At 41.8% G+C, this 27,772-nt stretch overlaps 1 protein-coding gene across 1 annotated transcript in view; it reads left to right on the top strand.

Annotated features, from left to right (window-relative positions):
• LOC143770407 (phospholipase A2 inhibitor and Ly6/PLAUR domain-containing protein-like) overlaps positions 1-24,681 on the top strand; it is a 56,174-nt gene extending 31,493 nt beyond the window's left edge. The window contains exons 2-6 of the mRNA XM_077260018.1: positions 14,266-14,453; positions 15,490-15,609; positions 17,430-17,579; positions 17,720-17,866; positions 24,355-24,681. Of these exons, the coding sequence (XP_077116133.1) occupies positions 14,402-14,453; positions 15,490-15,609; positions 17,430-17,579; positions 17,720-17,866; positions 24,355-24,497 (612 nt within the window). The 5' untranslated portion in view covers positions 14,266-14,401 and the 3' untranslated portion in view covers positions 24,498-24,681. The remainder of the gene's footprint in view (positions 1-14,265; positions 14,454-15,489; positions 15,610-17,429; positions 17,580-17,719; positions 17,867-24,354) is intronic.
• Positions 24,682-27,772: the final 3,091 nt, after the last annotated feature.

Consider the following 27,772-nt stretch of genomic DNA (forward strand, 5'->3'; position numbering starts at 1 on the left):
AAGAATAGACCCAAACAAAATTAAGCAAAAATAGACACCTATGTCCAAATTTTTAAATATAAAAACTTACAAAAAAAACATTACAGGAAAAAAAAAGGCACAATGAAATAGCAAACTAATGAACGCCATAATTTACAAACAAGACATGATCCAAAACAACACCATCTGGTGACATCTAACCACAGAAATACATCAGAAAAAGGCGATAAATACCATTCTAGATAATAAGCAATAAACATTACGGGACAACCTCTGTTACAAAATACAGCAACCCAAAAGATAAACCATAGTCAAATAGAAAAGAAAACACATGAAATAAAAAAAAAAGGGCCCCACCAAAAAAAAAAAAAAAAACCCATTATACTACACACTTGGCAATGCAAACAGTCAAGGAAGGAAGATATATGCCATACGGAAAACGACGTAAAACCATCAGAGATAAAAAAAAAAAATTAAAAAAAAGGGAAAATACAATTGAAAATAGAATGGCATAGCAGCACGGAACAATACAATACAAATGAAACATCATAAATGTAGCCCCCCCACCAGCAAGAAAAGACACTCAAGGAAAGAAAAAAAAATGCCAACAGCATAATAAAACACAGCAAGACATGAGCCAAGAAAACGCCATACGGTTACCCCCAACAATAGAAACCAGAAAAAGACATGCACCAGAAATTTAACAAGAAAAAATCAGCCAAAAAAAAGACATTGAACAACCGCATGACACCAGAACAACCCAAAACCAATCCAATACCAAGCAAGGCCGAAGACAATAAATGCCATCATAACGCCAGAAGTACATCAGAACCAGATTAAAAAAAACAATTTTTCAATAACAACCCACAGTGCCATAACCGTAACATAGCACAGACCAAACATTGCACAAATTAAATAAAAATCAAGAAATAAAACACAGAATAAAAAATATGCAAAGAGAAATATATACTTACAGGTTTGGAAAGCAGATTCTCCTCTCAGTCTTTTCTCTCTGGAATAGCCTTGTGAAAGACAATGCCAAACCCCCTTTTTTATATATATATATATATATATATATATATATATATATATATATATATATATATATATATATATATATAGTGTTTTTTTAGTGTCTAGACAAAGTGTAGACAATGTTTTGCATTTTTTATTGGAAAACGCATGCGTCGTACAACGCACCACGACGCAAGTACTTGCGTCGTCTGCGTTGTCAATACAAGTCAATGGGGAAAAAGGCGCATCGACGACGCAAACACGACGCAAACACGACGCATGCGTTTTTTAAAAGGTCGGCGCCACCCGAAAAATGCAACATGTTGCGTTTACCGCGCCCTGACAGGTGCGCCCTAACGCCGCATGCGGCGTACAACGCAACACAACGCATGACAATGCATGTACATGCGGCCCCATGCGGCGCCAATGTTAAAGATAGGGCCGCACGACGCATGCGTTTTGTTGCGGCGACAATGCTGCGGCGCACACCGTAAATGTGAACGTAGCCTTAACCCATGACTGTTGTGTTTGAAACTGTTAAACTGTAAAGCGCTGCGGAATATGTTGGCGCTATATAAATAAAGACTATTATTATTATTATTATAATAAGAGTAGTGCACGTTGCACCTTGAAAGATGGGACTGTTCTGCGTCCCTAAAAAATGGGACTGTTCTTCATCCCTGCGGGCGATGGAGCCCTGGAGCACCGTAAGAAATGGATGTAGTACGGCCAGACGGCTTGAGAAAATAATAATTTAATTTTTGTTGCGCTTGTTGCGCCCTTTGTGCTGGAAAGCAGGAACTGTCTTCCTTTGACTCTGATATTCCCAGATGGGAAAAATGGCTGGACTCAATGAAACAGGACTGTGCGCTCCTTAAGGGAAGGAGAGAACATCTACAGAATCTGCAGACCCAATATAAGGGGTCACACTTTAAAGAATGTGTGTTTTTAATCCCACCTGGAGGGACCGTGCTCTCTTCAAGGTAAGGGGGAGCTCATCCCCAAGGACTACAGACCTCTCTTAGGGGTCATGCTGTGAATAAATGTTTTATTGCGCAGCATAAAACTGTATTCGGTAGACTTCACCTGGAGGACTGTGAGCCAGGATTATGTTCTTACTGCACGGACTGTGGTGCATCATTTAATGGACACAGCTCGCGTTGAGTCAGTTGCAGTCAGTAGTGAATGGACTACCTCATGTTGCCTCCCTGTGTGTAGTATTATGTGCAAAAATAAAAAAAAAGTTATTGCGGTACTAGGTCGGGACGAACAAGTTAAAGGGAAGGGGGAATATAAGGGGATTGAAAAAATGTTGCTGTTTTACCTTTCCTCCTTAATATATCCCGCTACCGTATGTTCTAGGGTAATTTAAGTTAGTGTGTATTTGCTGTAATATTTTGGTACTGCTGCATGATTCTATATATTACCGCTTATAAATAATGGTACTGCTACACTAATATGTGTATTGCCATTCCCTGCAAAATGTATATATATTCTAATTTCTTATATACTGTAATGCATATGCATTTGTACTCATTATAGGGAAAGTGTAGTGGCCATGTTTGGCCACTAGATGGGAGGCATTATAGTGGGAAGAGCTTTCACCTAGTGTGAAGTATAGGGAACAGTTACTGTAACAGAGGGGGGGTTTACTGGAGTAAGTCAGGAGTAGCTTCCTGGATCCAGTCAGTTGGGACAAGAGCGCTCATACAGCTCGGGTGGGCATCTGAGCCAAAGTTCCCCAGGGGCCCCACAACACTTATCAAGTGGGAGCCCAGTCATCCTTAGAAGAAAGGATAAGGCAGCATACACAAGCAGCGGTGTTGAGACTAAGGACACACAGCTATATTCAGAATGTGGCAGCTTGTGGCATGGGCTGACATCTTTCTGTGAAAGCAACACTGATTGACAATCAATTTCACATGCTGTTGTGCAAATGGAATAGACAAGATGGTAATTATTGGCAATTATCAAGACACCCTCAATAAAGGAGTGGTTCTGCAGGTGGGGACCACATCTCAGTACCAATGCTTTTTGGCTGATGTTTTGGTCACTTTTGAATGTTGCTTGTGCTTTCACATTAGTGGTGGCATGGGATGGACTCTATAAACGACACAAGTGGCTCAGGTAGTGCAGCTCATCCAGGATGGCACATCAATGTGAGATGTGCCAAGAAGGTTTGCTGTGTCTGTCAGCGTAGTGTCCAGAGGCTGGAGGCACTGCCAGGAGATAGACCAGTACACCAGGAGATGAGGAGGGGGCCGTAGGAGGGCAACAACCAAGCAGCATGACCACTACCTCTGCCTTTGTGCAAGGAGGAACAGGAGGAGCACTGCCAGAGCCCTGCAAAATGACCTCTAGCAGGCCACAAATGTGCATTTGTCTAGACAAACAATTAGAAACTGACTCCATGAGGATGTTCTGAGTGCCCGACGTCCACAGATGGGGGTTGTGTTCACAGCCCAAAACTGTGCAGGACATATGGCATTTGCCACAGAACACCAGGATTGGCAAATTCGCCACTGGCGCCCTGTGGTCTTCTCAGATGAAGGCAAGTTCACACTGAGCACATGTGACAGATGTGACAGAATCTAGAGATGCCATGGAGAGTGATCTACTGCCTGCAACATCCTTCAGCATGACCGGTTTGGCAGTAGGTCAGTAATAGTGTGGGGTGGCATTTCTTTAGAGGGCCACACAGCCCTCCATGTGCTCGCCGGAGGTAACCTGACTGCCATTAGGTACCGAGATGAGATACTCAGACCCCTTGTGAGACCATATGCTGGTGCAGTTGGCCCTGGGTTCCTCCTAATGCAGGACAATGCCAGACCTCATGTGGCTGGAGTGTGCCAGCAGTTCCTGCAAGTTCCTGGCTCACATGAGGACCGCCCCAGGAAAGGAAGACCAAGAGCCGCCTCCGTTTCTGAGGATAAGTTTATCCGAGTCACCAGCCTCAGAAATCGCAGGTTAACAGCAGCTTAGATTAGAAACCAGGTCAATGCCACACAGAGTTCTAGCAGCAGACACATCTCTACAACAACTGTTAAGATGAGACTTTGTGCAGCAGGCCTTCATGGTAAAATAGCTGCTAGGAAACCACTGCTAAGGACAGGCAACAAGCAGAAGAGACTTGTTTGGGCTAAAGAACACAAGGAATGGACATTAGACCAGTGGAAATCTGTGCTTTGGTCTGATGAGTCCATATTTGAGATCTTTTGTTCCAACCACCGTGTCTTTGTGCGACGCAGAAAAGGTGAACGGATGGACTCTACATGCCTGGTTCCCACCGTGAAGCATGGAGGAGGAGGTGTGATGGTGTGGGGGTGCTTTGCTGGTGACACTGTTGGGGATTTATTCAAAATTGAAGGCATACTGCACCAGCATGGCTACCACAGCATCTTGCAGCGGCATGCTATTCCATCCAGTTTGCGTTTATTTGGACCATAATTTATTTTTCAACAGGACAATGACCCCAAACATACCTCCAGGCTGTGTAAGGGCTACTTGAGCTTGACTGCAGAGTGAAGGCAAAAGGGCAAACAAGTGTAAGCATCTCTGGGAACTTCTTCAAGATTGTTGGAAGACCATTCCCGGTGACTACCTCTTGAAGCTCATCAAGAGAATGCCAAGAGTGTGCAAAGCAGTCATCAAAGCAAAAGGTGGCTTTTGAAGAACCTAGAATATAAGACATAATTTCAGTTGTTTCACACTTTTTTGTTAAGTATATAATTCCACATGTGTTAATTCATAGTTTTGATGCCTTCAGTGTGAATGTACAGCTTTCATATTTATGAAAATACACAATACACAAAAATCTATAAATGAGAAGGTGTGTCCAAAATTTTGGTCTGTACTGTATATATATATATATATATATATATATATATATATATATATATATATATACAGTAGATGATTTTTAGATTCTTGGTGCCAAGACAAATTATACGTATATCGTAAAGTTTTTATATGTGTAAACTAGTGTTACCTAACTTCAGTCCTCATGGCCACCAACAGATCATGTTTTCAGAATTTCCTTAGTATTGAACAGGTGAGGCATTATTAAAGAAAAACTATACCACCTCGCCACTCACTTGTCCTACTGCCGCCCAAACTTCCAATTCAGTTTTCTGCAAATCTCCATCAAACCTCCTTTTTCGTATGCATCTGATGTCCCCTTACGCCATCTTCACCCTTTGCTGGGGCTTATGGCACTGAGGAAGCTTGATGTCCTGGTACAGAATAAAGATATCAGAAGAGGACAAGGTGCATCGATGAGAAAAAAGGCTGAATGGAGCTTTAGTGGACATCTAATCGAAGGACTCTGGCAGTGAGCTGGGAGGTTTTTATTTAACGGCTTTCCTGGCCATCTGCAAATCAGTAAAATGGTGGTAGGCGGGCTCAATTTTTACTTTATTTGTATAAAGAGAATGACAAAAATATTGAGATTAAAGTGAATCCATTTTTTTTTTTTTTAATTCCGAGCATATTCAATTCTCCTTGTACCGATTTTCTCATCTTTACTAATGAGGCACAGGGTTCATATTCAACAAAAAAAAGTAATGTTTTAAAAGTGTCAGGCTTTTATCGACATTAATACTCAATGTGGAGTCTAAAGTGGAGCTGATGACCACAAATTTTAGGAAAAATTAATAATTTTGATTTTTTACTCATGAGATCATTCATTTGAGCCACAACAACCCCTCGGGTAGTTTCATAGCACCTGCGATGTAAAAAAACAATATTGTATGTTCTGTTGACTTCCAGCAAATATTTCTGCACCTGGTAAATGTTAGTGTTTCATACAGTACTGCCAATGATAAAATAGCAGATAATATCATAAACCAATGTTTTCCAACCTTTTGGGCATCCTTAGTAAAAACAAATCTAAACTTGGAGAATCAGTAAAAATATTTTTTTTGCAAACGTCCAAAAACACCTAAAAACATAACACACAACGCCTATTATTCACTCTTAGAATAAAAATGTGACATTAAAATTGAAAAAAGTAGGTTTCCCTCTTCAGTGACACCTGGGCTTCCTTCATCTTCCACAAGACTTGAAACTGAGACTTGAACACGGAATAATACGTGTACAGGGTGAGACCTGATAGTCAATGGCAGTGGGCGGGAATAGGCTTCCGGGGGCCCAACTATTGGACTAGTAATAATAATAATAATAATAATAATAATAATTTTTATTTATATAGCGCCAACATATTCCGCAGCGCTTTACAACTTATAGAGGGGACTTGTACAGACAATAGACATTACAGCATATCAGAAATCACAGTTCAAAACAGATACCAGGAGGAATGAGGGCCCTGCTGCTCGCAAGCTTACAAACTATGAGGAAAAGGGGAGACACGAGAGGTGGATGGTAACAATTGCTTTAGTTATTTGGACCAGCCATAGTGTAAGGCTCGGGTGTTCATGTAAAGCTGCATGAACCAGTTAACTGCCTAAGTATGTAGCAGTACAGACACAGAGTGCTATTAACTGCATAAAGTGTATGAGAACACGATGCGAGGAACCTGATTATGTGTTTTGTTGTTTTTTTTTCTATTTTTAATAGGCCACACAGGGATAGTTAGGTTAATGCGTTGAGGCGGTAGGCCAGTCTGAACAAATGCGTTTTTAGGGCACGCTTAAAACTGTGGGGATTGGGGATTAATCGTATTAACCTAGGTAGTGCATTCCAAAGAATCGGCGCAGCACGTGTAAAGTCTACTACGTGACTATTTCCAACTTTTATAGTATGTCTCTGAAATGCTGCAGCATTTCCTTTAATATAATGTGCTCCCTGAATCTAAAATTGAACATATTCCTCTGACTGAATATATAATTTATATATTGTGCCTCTTGAACATTAAAAAAAAAACCATAAAATAAGTAAATATATGTATATTTAGAGTGGACAACACATTTGTTTTATTATTATTTATTTATATAGCACCATTATGGTGCTGTACATGAGAAAGGGGTAACGTACAGAGTTATAGATATCATTTACAGTAAACAAATTTACAATGACAGACTGGTACAGAGGGGAGAGGACCCTGTCCTTGCGGACTTACATTCTATGGGATAATGGGGAAGAGACAGAAGGTCAGGGGAGCAGCAGCTCTGGTGGTGGTGAGGCGGCAGCTCTGGTGGTGGTGAGGCGGAAGCTCTGGTGGTGGTGAGGTGGCAGCTCTGGTGGTGATGAGGCGGCAGTTCTGGTGGTGGTGAGGTGGCAGCTCTGGTGGTGGTGAGGCAGCAGCTTTGGTGGTGGTGAGGTGGCAGCTCTGGTGGTGGTGAGGTGGCAGCTCTGGTGGTGGTGACACAGCAGCTCTGGTGGTGGTGAGGTGGCAGCTCTGGTGGTGGTGAGGTGGCAGCTTGGGTGGTGGTGAGGCAGCAGCTCGGGTGGTGGTGATGCGGCAGAATAGTTATTGCAAGCTGTAGGCTTTCCTGAAGAGATGGGTTTTCAGGTTCCGTCTGAAGGATCCGAGGGTAGTGAATAATCGGATGTTTTGAGGCGTGGAATTCCAGTGGATGGGGGATATTTGGGAGAAATCTTGGAGGCGGTTGTGTGAGGAACGAATAAGTGTGGAAGAGAGTAGGAGGTCTTGGGAGGATTGAAGATTACATGAGGGAAGATAATGGGAGATTAGTTCAGAGATATAGGGAGGAAATAGGTTGTGGGTGGCTTTGTAGATCAGTGTTAAGGTACCGTCACACATAACGATATCGTTAATGATATCGTTGCAACGCCACGCTTTTTGTGACGTAGCAACGATCCCGCTAACGATCTCGTTATGTGTGACAGTGACCAACGATCAGGCCCCTGCTGGGAGATCATTGGTCGTAGCCGTAGGGAATGATCAGGACCTTTTTTTGGTCGCTGATCACCCACTGTCATCGCTGGATTGGCGCGTGTGACGCCGATCCAGCGATGTGTTCACTTGTAGCCAGGGTAAATATCGGGTTACTAAGCGCAGGGCCGTGCTTAGTAACCCGATATTTACCCTGGTTACCATTGTAAAAGTTAAAAAAAAAACGCTACATACTCACATTCCGATGTCTGTCACGTCCCCCGCCGTCAGCTTCCCTGCACTGACTGTCAGCGGCAGCCATAAAGCAGAGCACAGCGGTGACGTCACCGCTGTGCTCTGCTTTACGGCCGGCGCTCACACAGTCAGTGCGGGAAGCTGACGGCGGGAGACGTGACAGACATCAGAATGTGAGTATGTAGTGGTTCTTTTTTTTAACTTTTACAATGGTAACCAGGGTAAATATAGGGTTACTAAGCGTGGCCCTGCACTTAGTAACCCGATGTTTACCCTGGTTACCCGGGGACTTCGGCATCGTTGAAGACAGTTTCAACGATGCCGAATTCGTTCCCCTGATCGTTGGTCGCTGGAGAGAGCTGTCTGTGTGACAGCTCCCCAGTGACCACACAACGACTTACCAACGATCACGGCCAGGTCGTATCGCTGGTTGTGATCGTTGGTAAGTCGTTTAGTGTAACGGTACCTTTAGTAGGGAGCACAATATGTTAATATATGTACAGTACAGACTAAAAGTTTGGACACACCTTCTCATTTAAAGATTTTTCTGTATTTTCATGACTATAAAAATTGTACATTCACACTGAAGGCATCAAAACTATGAGTTAACACATGTGGAATTATATACTTAACAAAAAAGTGTGAAACAACTGAAAATGTCTTATATTCTAGATTCTTCAAAGTAGTCACCTTTTGCTGTCATGACTGCTTTGCACACTCTTGGCATTCTCTTGATGATCTTCAAGAGGTCATCACCGGAAATGGTTTTCACTTCACAGGTGTGCTCTGTCAGGTTTAATAATTGGGATTTCTTGCCTTATAAATGGGGTTGGGACCATCAGTTGTGTTGAGCAGAAGTCTGGTGGATTCACAGCTGATAGTCCTACTAAATAGACTGTTAAAATTTGTATTATGGCAAGAAAAAAGCAGCTAAGTAAAGAAAAATGAGTGGCCATCATTTCTTTAAGAAATAAAGGTTAGTCAGTCTGAAAAATTGGGAAAACTTTGAAAGTGTCCCCAAATGCAGTTGCAAAAACCATCAAGCGCTACAAAGAAACTGGCTCACATGAGGACCGCCCCAGGAAAGGAAGACCAAGAGTCACCTCTGCTTCTGAGGATATGTTTATCCGAGTCACAAGCCTCAGAAATCACAGGTTAACAGCAGCTCAGATTAGAGACCAGGTCAATGCCACACAGAGTTCTAGCAGCAGACACATCTCTACAACAACTGTTAAGATGAGACTTTGTGCAGCAGGCCTTCATGGTAAAATAGCTGCTAGGAAACCACTGCTAAGGACAGGCAACAAGCCGAAGAGACTTGTTTGGGCTAAAGAACACAAGGAATGGACATTAAACCAGTGGAAATCTGTGCTTTGATCTGATAAGTCCAAATTTGAGATCTTTGGTTCCAACCACCGTGTCTTTGTGCGAAGCAGAAATAGTGAACGGATGGACTCTACATGCCTGGCTCCCACTGTGAAGCATGGAGGAAGAGGTGTAATGGTGTGGGGGTGCTTGGCTAGTGACACTGTTGGGGATTTATTCAAAATTGAAGGCATACTGAACCAGCATGGCTACCACAGCATCTTGCAGCGGCATGCTATTCCATCCGTTTTGCGTTTAGTTGTACCATCATTTATTTTTCAACAGGACAATGACCCTAAACACACCTCCAGGCTGTGTAAGGGCTATTTGACCAAGAAGGAGAGTGATGGGGTGCTACGCCAGATGACCTGGCCTTCACAGTCACCAGACCTGAAACCAATCGAGATGGTTTGGGGTGAGCTGGACCGCAGAGTGAAGGCAAAAGGGCCAACAAGTGCTAAGCATCTCTGGGAACTCCTTCAAGATTGTTGGAAGACCATTTCCGGTGACTACCTCTTGAAGCTCATCAAGAGAATGCCAAGTGTGTTAAAAGCAGTCATCAAAGCAAAAGGTGGCTACTTTGAAGAACCTAGAATATAAGAAATATTTTCAGTTGTTTCACACTTTTTTGTTAAGTATATAATTCCACATGTGTTAATTCATAGTTTTGATGCCTTCAGTGTGAATGTACAATTTTCATAGTTTTGAAAATACAGAAAAATCTTTGAATGAGAAAGTGTGTCCAAACTTTTAGTCTGTACTATATGTGTACTAAATAATAAGATATTCAGATTAGATATTAGAAAAAACTTTTTGACAGTGAGGGTGATCAATGAATGGAACAGGCGGCCACGAGAGGTGGTGAGTAGCGATGAGCGAATATACTCGTTACTCGAGATTTCCCGAGCACGCTCGGGTGTCCTCCGAGTATTTTTTAGTGCTTGGAGATTTAGTTTTCCACACCTCAGCTGAATGATTCACATCCCTTAGCCAGCTTGATTACATGTGGGGATTCCCTAGCAACCAGGCAACTCCCACATGTACTTATGCTGGCTAACAGATGTAAATCATTCAGCTGCGGCGATGAAAACGAAATCTCTGACCACTAAAAAATACTTGGAGGACACCTGAGCGTGCTCGAGAAATCTCGAGTAATGAGTATAATCGCTCATCACTAGTAGTGAGTTCTACTTCAATGGAAGTCTTCAAACGGAGGCTATACAGATATCTGTCTGAGATGGTTTAGTGAATCCTGCACTGAGCAGGGGGTCAGACACGAGGACCCTGGAGGTCCCGTTCGAATAATATTCTAGGATTCTATGATATATATATATATATATATATATATATATATATATATATACAGTATAAATATATATGTATGCATATATATATATATATGATATTCAATTGTACCCACGCTTTGAAGATATGGAGGTAATTAAATATGTTAGCGGCTTCAGAAAGCCAAGGTGAGGAACAGCAGTCCATCTTGCCAAATACAGTTTGCCAAGAGAGGGTCAGGATAGAAAAATAGGAGATAGTAGAGGCTTTTTCCACTTAGTAAAGAATGCATCCGCCATTGGTAGACTAGCAGAGATAAAGGTGAAAATTATCCACAGCAGAGGTAGAGTATCACACCAATGGAGTCTGTATTTTGGTGCTTGAAACTATGAGTGAAGAGATTTGCCAACACTGAGATACAGAAGAAAGTCATGCTTGACTAAGAGAGACTGATACATGGTAACTGTGTAAGCAGAAGTGCACAAGATTACAAGAACTGCAATAGTAGAGCAATGCTAACAAGAGGGGTAACCAAGCGGAGCCATTGCTACAAAGCCCTGGCACTGAGAGCGCTGTATTCCAGAGATTTGATCCAGGAGACATTAGGCAGTCATCCAGCAAGTGCAAACTAACTGCTGTGCAGGGATGTAATGATCACGGTAACGGTCAGCAGGCCTGTGTGGGTGGAGGGCCTGCCGACGTTAACGCCTACTTCAGCTTGATGTGTATCCAGCCAAAGTGTATTGCAGGGCAGTGACCCTACGGGCACTCAACGGCCAACAGTTGAATTGGCGTGCCAGGCATTGGCATCACATGACAGTGATGTCATGAATCGCCAAGGCAGGCATGTTGATATTAGCTGCCGGCCTCGGTGCTGGCTGCGGAAGAGGAAGCCGCTCATCAAGGGACCGGAAGAAGGTGAGTTGAAATTTTTTTTATATTTAGGCAGAGTGGGGAATATATAAATGACTAAGGTGCTCAGGATTGAGGACATACAGCTCTGGCAAAAATTAAGAGACCACTGAAAATGTTCAGTTTGTCTGATTTTTCTCTTTAGAGGTATATTTCTGAGTAAAATGTAAATTGTTCATTTCTTCTATAAACTTCTGACAACGTCTCCAAATTTCCAAGCAATAAATTGTTGTTTTTTTTCTGAAAAGGAGAAATAGTCCAAATTAAAAAAAAAATCCAGTGCTTTCAGACCTCAAATAATGCAAAGAAAACAAGTTCAGTCATTTAGAAACAACAATACTAATGTTTTAACTCAGAAAGAGTTCAGAAATCAATATTTTGTGGAATAACAATGATTTTTAATCACAGCTTTCATGCTTTCCACCAGTCTTTCACACTGCTTCAGGCGCAAAGATGTAAGCAGTTCTTCTTTGATGGCTTGTGACTATCCATCGTCCTCTTGATTACATTCCAGAGGTTTTCAATGGGTTCAGGTCTGGAGATTGGGCGGCACATGACAGGATTTTGATGTGGTGGTCTCTTAATTTTTGCCAGAGCTGCATATACCAGAATGGGCCCAGGATGAGGAACATGTATACAAGGTTAGACTGGGCTATCTGGGGCACAGAAGGAATTTGACACTAGGGGCCCACTCTACAGCTACATGCAAATTCCTGTAAGCAGTTATCCGTGTTATAGTGGAGCATCGACTGTAAAACACAGGTGGCTCCTGCACATGTACTGAGCACATAACATAACTGGGATGTACAGTTACGGAAATTTACATTAAAGAAGTTGTCCACTACTTGAACAACTTCTTCTCATACTCTTGGTCCAAATAAAATAATAAAATTTATACCGACCACTAAGGTTGATCGAATAGCTTTGGATAAGTGCTTATCCGAATAGCTATAGCGCTTACCGAATAGCTACATCGGTAACCCGGATAACTGGAACGCTCCCGATAAAGTTATTCTTTGATGAAAACAAGTTATCACCTATCCACAGATTAGGTAAGCGATAACTTATTGATTGGTGTAATCTGAGCACTGGAAACCGCACTGATCGGAAGAATGGGGAACTTTTATCCATGATAGGGGCACTTTTATCCCCTTATTAAAATGCAGTGACAGGTCAGATTTCTCACCACTGCTCCACTCATCTTCTTTGGGGCTTTCAGAAAAAGGCAAGTACATCATGCAGCCACGTAGGGAATGAATGGATCAGTGACCAAAGAGAAAATGCCAATGCCACTTCACATTAATGGGGATAAAAGGTCACATTTTGCCTATCGGTGTGGGATCCACACCAATGAATAACTTATGCTTAGGCTACGCTCACGTGCTGAGTATATGGTCAGTATTTTACAAATTGTCTCTTCAGAGAGGAAGAGAACTAGAACTCTAGTGCCACCTATTGGAAGTATGACCGGGATCCAAAAAGTATTGTTTCTCCTTGCGGAGAATGACATGTTAATCATGTCGAGATGAGGAGACTTAAAGCCACAATGCTCCTCTGAGAAATATGCAAATTGTCTCTTCAGAGAGGAAGAGGACTAGAACTCTAGTGCCACCTATTGGAAGTAGCAATCCTAACAGTTAATGTCGACCCTTTAATGAGCCTTGTCACATGACTTAGAATAAAAACCAAACCAGAATCTCAATTCGCAGACACTGTGTTTCGTGGTGCTGCCCCTCGTCAGTGCAAAGTCTGAGATCTGATTTGGCTGAGTGAGAGGTGTCTGACCGGGATCCAAGAAGTATCGTTTTTCCTTGCGGAGAGTGACATGTTAATCATGTCGAGATGAGGAGACTTAAAGCCGCAATGCTCCTCTGGGAAATATGCATAACTTATTTGTAAGCCAAAATCAGGAGTGGAACAATCAGAGGAGAAGTATAATAGAAACATGTCACCAGCTCTGCATTTTATTTCACTCATGTGACTTGTTGTTTTTCACACGTATTTCCAGACAAATATATGGCGGGTGCTAGTGTTTTATCTTGGGCACTCCCATACATAATACAATCTCAGCTCAATTTCAGTGTGGTCATAAATTAGCATATAGGAGCTCAGAATTACAGATAAGAACTATAAACCCCAACAAACTTACTCATAGATTTTCATTCAGCTCATTCTGCATCCAGAAATGTAAATGTAAAGTGAAGCAATGATACACACTAAACTGTTCAAATGTTTTAATAAAAAAAAATAAATTTTGAACTTAAAATATATTAAGTTAATAAAAGAAATGTCACTGAAGAGGTCCATATCGTTAAATGTCTAAGAAGTCAGGTTTTGTTAACTTGAAGCCTAATGTTGATCTGATGACCACAAATTTTAGAACAAACCTTTAGTGTGATTCTTCATGCAGACATCTTGACTGACTGCCTTACAGTGTTGACATCTTAGGGCGTCACCTTAGAGAAAATTTGAAGACAATGGTTCCTCATGAATCCCAACAATCCCTAAGGTAGTTTCGAACTACTTATAGAAACAAAGCAAAACAGAGATATACTGCTGACTTCCAGCAAATAATCCTATGCTGAGTAAATGTTAGTTATTTGTACAGTACAGCCAACATTAAAATAGCAAATAACATATTTTATTACTATGTTACATAATAGATCAGCTTGTGCCAAAAGAAGCTACCAAGTACAGTATAAAGGTCTCTCTACTAACCAGTCAAAATACAACCAACCAAACTTATCGTGTAGACTTGTCATCTAGTTACCTTCAACTTGAGCTTCAGATTCATCGACAATGAAGTGCTTCCTTGTCTACATGGTCTTTTCCATTGGTGTGATCACCATGGGTAAGAGAATAATATCGGTGCATATTACCTTGTACTTTTGATTAACGTTCATTATTTTTTGGTCAATTTATTGACTTTTCTCAACCCACCAAAATCTAGAACGGTAAAATGGAAGAGATTGAATTATTGTTTCTAACTAAAACAAATGAAAAATTTTGTACTGAACTATGTCATAACATATCACACAAAAAAAATAAAGTAGACCAATTTGGTCAAAAACATGATATTAGGCTGCACTGATATAATAAAGAATCCTAAGGGCCAAGATGAGTTGATTGGTTTTCATTTCGACAACACGTTTCAATGCTGAATTACCATCTTTTTCAAGTGAAAAAAACAAATGCATCTTTTTTTTTCACTTGAAAAAGATGATAGTCCAACGTTGAAACGTGTTGTCAAACTAAAAAACGTTCAACTCATCTTGGTCCTAAAGATTTTTTATTACAGCGGCATAGCACCATGTCATGTTATCGTCAAAATTGGTCAACTATCTTGGAGGAGAGCCACGAGGCAGCATTAGCTCATATATTCAGGTGTTCATATCAGTTGTGCCTGCACAAAACCTTCTCAGGTGAGCACCTTCCTATTACTTTCCTAAATGGATATCACCCAATGGTCTTGTGGGCTTTTGTTTCCCAACAGTTTTTCTGCTATAAAAGGGTTGAGCAAATTTGTTACCCACATGTTGTAGGATGGTTAATAAGAACCTCAAGGTTCTTCTGTTTCCTTTGTGGAGGTCCATGATAGTTCATGTGTTAGACTCCATTTTCTGGTTTTGGAATTATCTTATTATCCATTGTATTATCCTGAAGTTCTTCAAAGTTAGTATGATTGAAAAAAGACTTATGTCCTTCAAGTTCAATAGAGGAATGGAAGATGGCATTGAATGAAGGGAAAAGGTATAGGTCCAACTGTCTTTTTAACTCTTTGTTATAGACCTTAATATTGAATGAAGTAATTGCTGATATTAAATGTTTGTGATGGCCAAAGTCACTGCGTAGTCACAGCCTTAATTTTTCTTCAAACTTTCTCTTAGGTAATGCCCTAAAATGTCGACACTGTAAGGCAGTTGGTGAAAAAGACTGCTCAGGACCCTCACTTGAGTGCAAAAATGAAGATGACGTTTGTGTTCAGGGAATTGAACACAACATTCTCGGTAAGTTGGACCAAATGAAAACTAAATTGTACATATTGGTTAATTAAATGTGCATAAACATCACTATTTGTGAACAGCATGACACATTTCTTATAGGATTGATTCAGGTACACAGTTCACTATTTTGAAATACTGTTCGTTTCCAGATATTTTTCATTTTCAGTTTCTTTCATTTCCAGTCTCTTTATGTGTCACGTTTGTTACAGAACCCCCCAGCACCAAGAATATGTTATGCAGTATATGTATATATACCGTAATAGTTTCCATGTGAAATGCATCAGTCCACAGGCTGCGCCCCTGGACAAGATATTTTCCTTCTGACCTCCCCCACCTTCACCTTTGTAATTCCCCCAGTAAATATTGGCAGGCTCCGGCCCCCTGCAGCTATTGTAATGTATGTCTGGCCTGTTTTTCTATTGGCCTGCCCTGTGTATCTGTGTTATATATTCTGTGGGCTGTGAATAAAGTGTGTTCTTAGACTGGAAATACGTGGAGAAGCAGTCAGCTTTTATATGCTCTCATGTAATCAAGAAATTCCTGCCAGAGTCCTTCATTCAGACTCCAGCCAAAGCAGAGTGGACCTCTTGACCCATGGGGTGGAACGGAAAGCGGTACTACAGCACAGAAGACCCCGTTACAACGTTATAACTATCTTTATTCCCTTATCAGTTTTAAGTCCTAACAAGGACAGCCAAAGGCTAATTAGACAAGTTTTTATCTGGATTAGGCATTCAGTAGATGACCTCTTCGTCAATTATCAGCTTGTGTAAACTTGTAGTCAATCACTCAAACAACTAGCAAAACTCTCATTCGTTGGATGATTGAATACTTCATGTTGGCATTAAAATCATTGTTATCGGCAGCACATGATCCTTGTAGACAGTAGATGTTCTGCCGAGAGCAATGATGTTCTATACGATCAGAGATCATAAGTAATGAGTGTTCTGTGCCATAGGATTCTGGTTAGTATGTCCAAACAGGCCAATAAATGACCACAGATTGGCTTGTAAATGGCCAATTGGTAGTCATTTATGGGATGGAGATGGCAGGCGTACATTAACTTAAAGAGTTTGCAAGACATATAAGATTTTTTTGTCTGTACTATTGGTTTTAAATGAGTGGGTATGGCTTCCCCTGATGAGTGAATAAACTGGTGTGGTTCCTGGGTGGTTCTTGGGCCCAGGAAGAAGCACCTGCTAGATGTGAAATGACTATTATCCATACATAGGAGTATGCTATTCACTACCACGCTGTTACTTTTCTATATCTGGAAATAAAGCTTCTGAGATTTATGCATGGGTGAGTGCTGCTATTTCCTCTCTTCTACAATACTATTGGACTTTCTATGTATTTATTGCTTGGCACCATCAAAAGTGAACGAGATAACATTATTTTGTGGAGTGCCAATATTTTGTCTTTTCATTGGCTCCTTAAACAGGTGTTATGAAAATAAGCAATTTTCACCTTACTTCTTATTGAAAATCTCAAGAATGGAGGTATTTTTAACTTGATACTTTATTGTTCTGACTAGGTTACCAACCACTTCCGTAGTCTGTTAGTGGTGGCCATTTTCCTAGACAAGAAGCATAATGCTTCCAAGCTCATTCCAATAAAGCTTTTACAAACTGCTAGGAAGCTGGCCTCTGGTCCAAACTGTCCATCATTATGCCCTTTGGCAAGCAAGGAGCCAAAAAGGGGAGCGACGAGTTCCTGAAAATCAGTAGTGAGACAACCTCATTTCCTTAGGAACAGAATGCAGTTGAGAACACTGCTATAAACATTCCGGCTTGAAAATATCTTAATATTCTTACTTTTTCTAGATGGTGATAAGAGACCCACTGCCCACAGAGGATGTTTTAATTTTACGATGGTGTGCGACCAAATTGTCATTTTGAATACAGGGCGCTTCCAGCTGAATTTTTACAACAAATGCTGCAAAACTGACGACTGTAATTCCGATCCAATTGAAAGTATGTAAAATAAAACCACCAACATATGTCATATAATGTGTATTTTGAAATCTGAAGCTGGCAGCATGTAGATGCCAGGGTTTGACTATCTAAAGAAACATAACTATTTATAATGTTCCCTTTCTCTTACAATATTCTAGTGCCACCACCGAATAACACAAAAAATGGACTCTATTGCAAGTCATGTTTTGCGGAGGGAAGCTACAAATGTGAGAACTATGAGTCTGTTCCGTGCACTTGTAATCAGGGAGATTGCATTGAGTTTACTGGAGATGCAACTCGTCCAGGTAACACTTTCCTGTTTAGGAATTTTATTACTATGTAAAATGTCTTGATGTACAGTTAGCTGGTTGGCAGATAATTAACATGTGACAGATAGAGTCTCTTGATTATTATCTCTGAAATTAGTAGAAGCTTGTGGACTTGTGCTGTTTTAAGAAGTTGTTGTCGTGACATCTAGGGTGTCACTGGCACTGCCTAGGGGGCGCTATCAGGGGGGGCACAAATAAACATAGTGAGTGCAGAAACAAGTCACACTGAACTCAAGTACCTTACTCTAATGTAGTGAGCACAGGACCTGGTACAGAGCAGTCATGTGACCCAGGGGGCGGAGCCACAGCACGTGAGTGTAGGGAAAGACACTGAACACACAGTGTTAAGGGCTCAGACAGAAAGGTTAGTCAAATAGAGCCAAAGGTCAAAGCCAGGAGGGAGTGAAGTACCTTAGGGATAAGACAAAGAGTAAGGGTACCGTCACACAGTACCATTTTGATCGCTACGACGGTACGATTCGTGACGTTCTAGCGATATCGTTACGATATCGCAGTGTCTGACACGCAGCAGCGATCAGGGATCCTGCTGAGAATCGTACGTCGTAGCAGATCGTATGGAACTTTCTTTCGTCGCTTGATCACCCGCTGACATCGCTGGATCGTTGTGTGTGACAGCGATCCAGCGATGTGTTCACTTGTAACCAGGGTAAACATCGGGTAACTAAGCGCAGGGCCGCGCTTAGTAACCCGATGTTTACCGTGGTTACCAGCGTAAACGTAAAAAAAACAAACAGTGCATACTTACATTCCGGTGTCTGTCCCCGGCGTCTCAGCTTCTCTGCACTGTGAGCGTCTGCCAGCCGGAAAGCGAGCACAGCGGTGACGTCTGACGTCACCGCTGTGCTTTATGGCTATGGCGCTTACACAGTGGAGAGAAGCAGAACGCCAGGGGACAGACACCGGAATGTAAGTATGCACTGTTTGTTTTTTTTACGTTTACGCTGGTAACCAGGGTAAACATCGGGTTACTAAGCGCGGCCCTGCGCTTAGTTACCCGATGTTTACCCTGGTTACCGGGGACTTCGGCATCGCTCCAGCGCCGTGATTGCAACGTGTGACCGCAGTCTACGACGCTGGAGCGATAATCATACGATCGCTGCGACGTCACGGATCGTGCCGTCGTAGCGATTAAAATGGTACTGTGTGACGGTACCCTAAGGCCTCTTTCACACTAGCGTTGTGCACTGCACGTCGCTATCCGTCGTTTTGCAGAAAAAACGCATCCTGCAAAAGTGCTTGCAGGATGCGTTTTTTCTCCATAGACTATCATTAGCGACGCAGTGCGACGCTTTGCCACACGTCGCAACTGTCGTGCAACGGTTGCGTCGTGTTGCCTCGGTCCGTCGCCACCAAAAAACGTTGCTTGCAACGTTTTTTTGGTGCGTAGTGAACGTCTTTTCCGACCGCGCATGCGCGACTGGAACTCCGCCCCCGCTTCCCCGCACCTCACAATGGGGCAGCGGATGCGTTGAAAAACAGCATCTGCTGCACCCGTTGTGCGGCGCAGACAACGCTAGCGTCGATGCTAGTGTGAAAGTAGCCTAAACAGGGACAAGCCAAGGGGTCTGATAACCAGGAGAGACAGAGCAGTACAAAGCAGAATGCAAAGATGGAAGTCAGAGAACGAAACCGAGTCATACACAGGAAGGCACACTAGCATAGAGAGGCACAACCTTTATGGACGAGAACCTGGGTCAGCAATCACAAGCCAAATATACGGGAGCATCACCGACACACATTTCAGGAACTGCCAACATTAAACAGCCGCCCCAAAACCAAAGAGAGGTGGACTAAACTTAACTTTGACCTGACCAGGATGGAGGTGGCATCATCCTGTCCAGAGTCATCACAATTGTTTCATCATATACTTCCCCCTTATCTCAGAGCCACTAAGAAAATTAACTGATATCTATCACGGCAATTTTTAAAGAATGGCTTTGTTAGGGACAATATCTGTCACCAGGTTTTCCCATATAAAGTGGGGGCAGCACCTGTAAACCCTTATATATAAAATTCTAGAATGATGTATTTTTGTCCGCAACATAGGGTGCGATACAGTCCGATGGGCGTCAAACTTCTTGATCCAGCACCTCATCTCTTCTTATTATTTCTATTTTGCTTCACCTGGATGACACATCCTACGTCATCCACAGTGTCCTCCATCACGCTCTTGCATAGGTGTACTTCTCTTTGCACTGCCGAGGGCAGAGCACAGTAATGTGGCCAAATATCGCCGATGTATGCCCTCTACAATGCTTTGCTCTGCCATCGGCAGTGCTGAAACGTGCACGTAAGCAGGAGAGCAATGAAGGACACTGTGAGTTTGACGCATCCTATGTCAAGAAGGACAAAAATCGCAAGAAGAAAGGAGGCACCAGATCAATAACCAGCTTCGCCCAGTTGATCGGTCGGACTTCGTCATCTGCGAGTATAATAAAAGCCATCTTTTTGTGCCTTCTAGAGCATATTGGGAACATATCTAATAAGCTGTAACAAAGGGCTTATAGTTTCAGGACCTATGTTATATGGGAAAAATCTGGTGGCAGGTTCCCTTTAGTATCTAAAGCCAATTTTAGTTTTTGGTTAAATTACTTTTTTTATTTTTCTTCATTGACAAAGATGTATGGGGGCTTTCTACTGCACAAGTCGTAGTTTTGAAAGACAACATATATTTTAACATTTAGTGTATGGAAAAATTGGGGAAATTCCAAGAAGGGTCACACACTGTAGTTTATTTTTATTGCATTTTTTTGTGAAAGATAACACACAAAAATAAAATATAAATTTCGGAAATGCATTTTTTTTTTTTAAATTTACTATACGGGTTAAATAGTTATATATTTTGATATATATAACTCGTATTTAATACGATTAATCCCCAATCTCCACAGTTTTAAGCGTGCCCTAAAAACTCATTTGTTCAGATTGGCCTACTGCCTCAACGCATTAACCTAACTATCCCTGCGTGGCCTAATAAAAAAAAAACAAACCATAATCAGGTTCCTCGCATCATGTTCTCATACACTTTCAGCAGTTAATAGCCTCTGCGTCTGTACTCCTAGATACTTAGGCAGTTAACTGGTTTATGCAGCTTTACATGAACACCCGAGCCTTACACTATGGCTGGTACAAATAACTAAAGCAATTGTTACCATCCACCTCTCGTGTCTCCCCATTTCCTCATAGTTTGTAAGCTTGCGAGCAGCAGGGCCCTCATTCCTCCTGGTATCTGTTTTAAACTGTGATTTCTGTTATGCTGTAATGTCTATTGTCTGTACAAGTCCCCTCTATAAGTTGTAAAGTGCTGCGGAATATGTTGGCGCTATATAAATAAAATTATTATTATAAAATTATTATTATATATTAGCCTTTTATAGGCTTGGTAATCCTAATATGCACGTTGTTTTATTTTTTTCACTTCATTATATTTTATGCAAAAAAAGGGGAGGGAGTCAAATTTTTATGTTTTTGTAAATTTAAAATACAGTATTTTTGAAAAAAAAATGTTTTTTACTTGTATTTTCAGTTTCTCTAGTAGAACTGAATCTGTGAACATTTGATTGCTTGTACTATATATTGCAATATTGGGGATTTTGCAGTATATAGTAAAAAATTATGGTTTCTTATGAAGCCCAGTCACAGGAGAACCAATATAGCAGAAATGGATGACTTCAGTTGACTCATGGCTAGGATGACAACCCATTGGTATCCCAAGACCATGATACTAGGGTGCCGATGGAAACACTAAATGGACTCCTGAGAAATATTGTAGTGTTAGGAATACCTTCCGTGGACGCAATCGTCCTCCTCTGGTTTCCAGACTTCCCTGCTGGTGTGTCCATGCTGGGGGCAGTGTTTCTCATGTGTGGATGTGGTGAGTGATGTGGAAACATGGACTGCTGCGCTTCCCACTTGTTTTGAGGTCCGAGAGACATGTGACGCTGTGTCAAGCAACGCAGAACAATGCCTTCTCTGGTGTTAGCCAATGGTGGAGATGGGTGCCCCCTGCTTTACAGGTAAGCAGGGACTGGCTGGGAGGAAAGCATCACCTGATTTTTATCTTTAGCATTGGGTTAGATATTTAAAGCCTGTAATCAATGGTCAATTCTCATGGGACATTATTCACATACAAAAAATTGTAGAGTAATAGGGAAGGGGAAAGAGAAAAAGAGGGGTGTGTGAATAAAAAATAACTTTTATTGATGTGTTAGATAATAATATGTTTTAACCCCTTAGTGACGGAGCCAAATTTTTGAAATCTGACCAGTGTCACTTTATGTGGTAATAACTCTGCAACGCTTCAACAATTCCCAGTGATTTTGAGACTGTTTTTTCGTGATACATTATACTTTATGATAATGGTAAATTTAGGTCAATATGTTTTGTGTTTATTTATAAAAAATATCAAAAATTTGAGAAAAAAGGTAAACAAATATCAATTTTCTAAATTTGAATGATTATTTCTTTAATCCAGATGGTCATACCACAGCAAACCATTAATAAATAACATTTCCCACATGTCGGCTTTACATCAGCACCATTTGTAAAATGTTATTTTACTTTGTTAGCATTTTAGGAGGTTTAAAAATGTAGCAGCAATTTTTCATTTTTCCAAGGAAATGTACAAAATTTTTTTTTTTAGGGACTTATCCATGTTTGAAGTGACTTTAGGGGTCCTATATATTGGGAAACCCCCAAACGTGATACCATTTTAAAAACAGCACCCCTAGACATATTGAAAACTGCTGTCAGGTAGTTGATTAACCCTTCAGGTGCTTTACAGGAATTAATGCAAAGTGGTATGACAGAAATGCAAATGTGTATTTTTACCACCTAAATGCCTCTAACTTCTGAACAGATTACTAGAGCTGTCAGACTCTAAGGCTGCTATTTGGTCATGAACTGACATGGCAAACATCAGGACCACAAAATCCTGACCTGAGGGCACCAGTTTGGATAAAGAGGAGGCCCCCACACCCTATTAACAGTTTATAATGGTGTAGTCACTATTGACAGCAGCATCTAAGGGGTTAAACAGATATGTACGGTGACAACACTGATCGTGGCTGATACAGCAAGTTGTCAGCTATAGTGTAGTCAACAACTGCTGGATTGTCACCTGTATGGGGAAGCTATTCTCTTATATTTCAGGTCAGTTAAAAGACGTATTGGCTGTCATTAAGGGGTTAAAAAACATTAAGTTCACATACATCCAAATGAGGTCGAATATTGGGTCATAGTTGAATGGGTAGTTGTGGGATTATCACAAGCTGTAACTTACTAAAATCCTGATATAGAGCCTGATTGCAGAGATATAATTATTTATGCAAGTCTTGGGGAAATATATGTGACCCTTTAAGAATATAGTACACAATTTCCATGGGTGGTCCTGTGGTTTACCTTTTAGGGATGGTGAAAGGAAAGAAAGGGTCTATAGGAGACTGTTTGGAAACAACTTTTAAGCACCATTTCAGCATTTATTTTAATTGCAACTCTGAAGTGGTGTTATTAATCTATGATCCTTGACCCTAGTCTCATACTTACCTGCTGCACTCTTCACCTTCTATCAGCACCACTCCGGTCGGTCTTCAGGAGGTTGTGACCTGTTGGATCGCTCCAGGGTTTGTATAAGGAGCGAGATGAGGGCACTTTTCAATGTAAGACTGAAGAATGTTTTACATTTAGCGCTTTTGATCATTACCTCTGACTTCCGGTCAGTCAAAAGTTGGATTCACAAGATGGAGCCGCGGAACTGGAGTGACGCCAATAAAAGGAGAAGACAATGGTGGGTAAGTATAAAACTATAGCCTGGACCTTAAAACCAGTAGCACCACTCAAGTGCTGTAAACTAAACCTTGCTTTATTCACGAAGAGGAAAAGTCGTACAAGTTCATCATTCTTGATGGACTGAATAATCTCACAATAGGCTTGTAATCTACAGATCTTGGGTAGGTAATCTGGTAGAATCTCCACCATTAACCTTGACAAGGTGATAACTCTTCTTAGCCAACAAAGTTATGACAATAAATTCAAGAGGCATAAATCCTTAATAATGCAGGTGGATACAGGGGTAGACTCATTTTCCAACCTCTTAGAAGCTAATCACAAAGTGTCACCTTGCTCGAATTTACGGTGGTCAGTTATAATTTTGGGGGATACCTGTTTTTAAGTGTTTATTTTCTCTGCAGCACCACCACAGGGGAAATAAGTCATGGGTATTCCAATACGTCATTTCTATAGAACCTCACAACATTTCTAATTTCCATTCTAAGAAACTCAACCCTTCCATTGGCCATAATGGTAGCCATATTAGTTGACATCTACTTGTTCTAGAAGAATCTGGACAAAAAGCCTTGTCCACAGATACAGACATGTGAATATGTATTTTACTAAGCTGCATATGAATGTTAATTTGCAATCCTTTGCCTTACTTTTGCATTTAGGCGATGTGGAGAAGAAATATGCATTCGCTGGCTGCGCTACAAAAGGAGCCTGTGTTATTGGATATAAAATACTACTTGGGACCTCAGTGGGAAAAGTTGAAAGCCTGCGGTGCCCAATGGAAAACATCATATCTGTTAAATAATAATTGCTCTCCGAGAGCCAGAAAATACAGATGAAAATCAAATGAAACTATGCATTGCTTTCTGCATAAGTTCAAAAATCTTATAAAATACTAAATAAAATAAAATCAATCTATGCATTGCTTTAAGCATATGTTAAAAATTCTCTTAAAATACTAAATACATTTTCTTGCAAATTAAAAAAAATTCTTTTGTGTATTTTTAAGTATTTCCACACATTTCTAGCTACTCTATATATTTATGGCACACTATCTAAACCTGACACCCAGTCCATGTCTTTTATGGGCTAGAGTCACCAGTATGATATCCATTCCATCTCAGACCATTAAGTTCAAATTAAAGTTCAGGTCCATCTAGCATTCGATAGTACAGGAATCATGAATCACAAGCCATAACTCATGCCCCAAATATTTTTTAGTAAACCGATGTGACGGTGAGTCTTCTTTAGAGAATAACAAATGGATTTGATGCTTATCAAATCTGTATCAAATTTTATGAAATTTTGGCAAATTTGAAAATTTGTGATTCGATTGCGGCAAATCACCAAAAATTGCTTCTGCATTTTTACACATTGAAAGTTATTGCATTAGCCACAGAGGCACCCATGTGAGAAAACCAATCAGTTTAGCATCTTCCCACTACAGGTCTCTGGTTGATTGCTTTACTGACCAATCAGATGAGGATCCTCCCAATAGGAGCCAGTATCTGAGTTAAGTATGATCATACCAATGTTGGATAAATTATTTAATCGATATGTAGCTGCTTTCTGATTGGCTGCCATGAGGCCATCTTTATTTGCGATCTTTTTGAGATGCCAGAATAGGACACAGAGACTACTGTCAAAAGTGATCTGTACCTAATTTGTTTTGAAGACAATATGATAAACCTCCACTGTCCGCTGTGACTTGACTAAAGAGAAATCTAAGGGTGAAGTGTCTGGAGAAACTGAAGAGAGTGGGATCTGAAGTGAGACTGCAGATACACTCCAGAGAGGGAAGCTTTTGGAGATTGCAGAGAGATCCCTGAGATGAGAACACCAACTGTGAAAACTGAGTAGTCTGTTTGGCATGTCACCGGCGTCTGACGTCATTGTCAGTTGCGGGCGAGTGCACGCTTCAGCTGCGTGTAGAGAGCAGAAGCGCGGCAGGTAAGCAAAACTTGTCTTTTTTTTTTTATTAAGAGCGGCGATCCGGGGGGGCCAGGGCAGAATGCTGGACACGGGGCAGAAAGCTGGACACAGGGGCAGAAAGCTGGACGCAGAGGCAGAACACTGGACACAGAGGCAGAATGCTGGACACAGGAGCAGAACGCTGGACATAGGGGCAGAAAGCTGGACACAGAGGCAGAACGCTGGACACAGAGGCAGAAAGCTGGACACAGGGGCAGAAAGCTGGACACGGGCAGAACACTGGACACAGGGGCAGAAAGCTGGACACAGGGATAGAAAGCTGGACACAGGGGCAGAACGCTGGACACAGGGGCAGAATGCTGGACACAGGGGCAGAAAGCTGGACACAAGGGCAGAAAGCTGGACAGAGGGGCAGAACGCTGGACACAGTGGCAGAACGCTGGACACAGGGGTAGAACGCTGGACACAGGGGCAGAATGCTGGACACGGGCAGAAAGCTGGACATTGGGGCAGAACGCTGGACACAGGGGCAGAATGCTGGACACAGGGCAGAATAGAGATACGGGGCATGATTGGAGACACAGGGGGCAGGATGAAAGGCATGGGGGCATGACTGGAGACACTGGGGCATGACTGGAGACAGATGGGGCAGGATTGGAAACAGATGGGGCAGAATGGAGACACAGGGGGCATGATTGCAGACATGGGGGCATGATTGGAGATGGTGCAGAATGGTGATACAGGCATGATTGGAGACACTGAGGGCAGGATTGGAGACAGATGGGGCAAGATAATGGGGCAAGATGGATACGATGGAGACAGATGGGGCAGTGTTATGATCTGGTGGCCTAGGAGCAGCATGAGACGTACTCTGGAGAAGGTGGTACCTGTACTGACCGCAGACCCCGAACTTAACACGCAACTAGAAGCAGCCGTGGGATGTTCCAACCAATCCTAGACACCTCGACACAGCCGGAGGACCAAATACCCCCATAGATAGAAAAGGGAAAACTATCTTGCCTCAGAGAAAATCCCCAAAGGATAGACAGCCCCCCACAAATATTGACTGTGAAAGGAGAGGAAAAAACATAGGCAGACTGAAAACAGAATTTAGCAAAGGAGGCCACTCTACCTAAATAGAAAGGAAAGGACAGACTATTGTGCGGTCAGTATTAAAACACTAGAAAATATCCACCACAGAAAATACCAAAATCTCCACCTCTAACTAAAGATATGGAGGGGTAGATCTGCATCTGCAAAATCCCAAGAATTATCCTCCTGGCCATAACCCTTCCACTTGACAAGGTACTGAAGCTTCCGCCTCGAAAAACGAGAATCCAAAATTTTCTCAACCACATACTCCAACTCCCCTTCAACCAACACAGGGGCAGGAGGATCAACAGAAGGAACAACGCGCACCACATATTTCCGCAACAAAGATCTATGGAAAACATTATGGATGGCAAAAGAGGCCGGAAGGGCCAAACAAAAAGACACTGGGTTGATAATCTCAGAGATCCTATAGACAACCAGACCAAATCCCCAACCCGCAGCCGGGAACCAACACACCGACGACGGTTAGCAAAACGCTGAGCCTCCTCCTGAGACAACACCAAATTGTCCACCACATGAGCCCAAATCTGCTGCAACCTGTCAACCACAGAATCCACACCAGGACAATCAGAAGGCTCAACCTGCCCTGAAGAAAAACAAGGATGAAAACCAAAATTACAAAAGAAGGGCGAAAACCAAAGTAGCAGAACTAGCCCGATTATTAAGGGCAAACTCGGCCAATGGCAAAAAAGCCACCCAATCATCCTGATCAGCAGACACAAAACATCTCAAATAAGTTTCCAACGTCTGATTAGTTCGCTCAGTTTGGCCATTTGTCTGAGGATGAAATGCGGAAGAAAAAGACAAATCAATGCCCAGCCTAGCACAAAAGGCCCACCAAAACCTAGAAACAAACTGGGAACCTCTGTCGGACACAATATTCTCCGGAATGCCATGCAAACGAACCACATGCTGAAAAAACAACGGAACCAAATCAGAGGAAGAAGGCAATTTAGGCAAAGGTACCAAATGAACCATCTTAGAAAACCGGTCACAAACCACCCAGATAACAGACATCTTCTGGGAAACCGGAAG

This window comes from Ranitomeya variabilis, chromosome 4 (assembly GCF_051348905.1).
Source record: "Ranitomeya variabilis isolate aRanVar5 chromosome 4, aRanVar5.hap1, whole genome shotgun sequence".
Lineage (NCBI taxonomy): Eukaryota > Metazoa > Chordata > Amphibia > Anura > Dendrobatidae > Ranitomeya > Ranitomeya variabilis.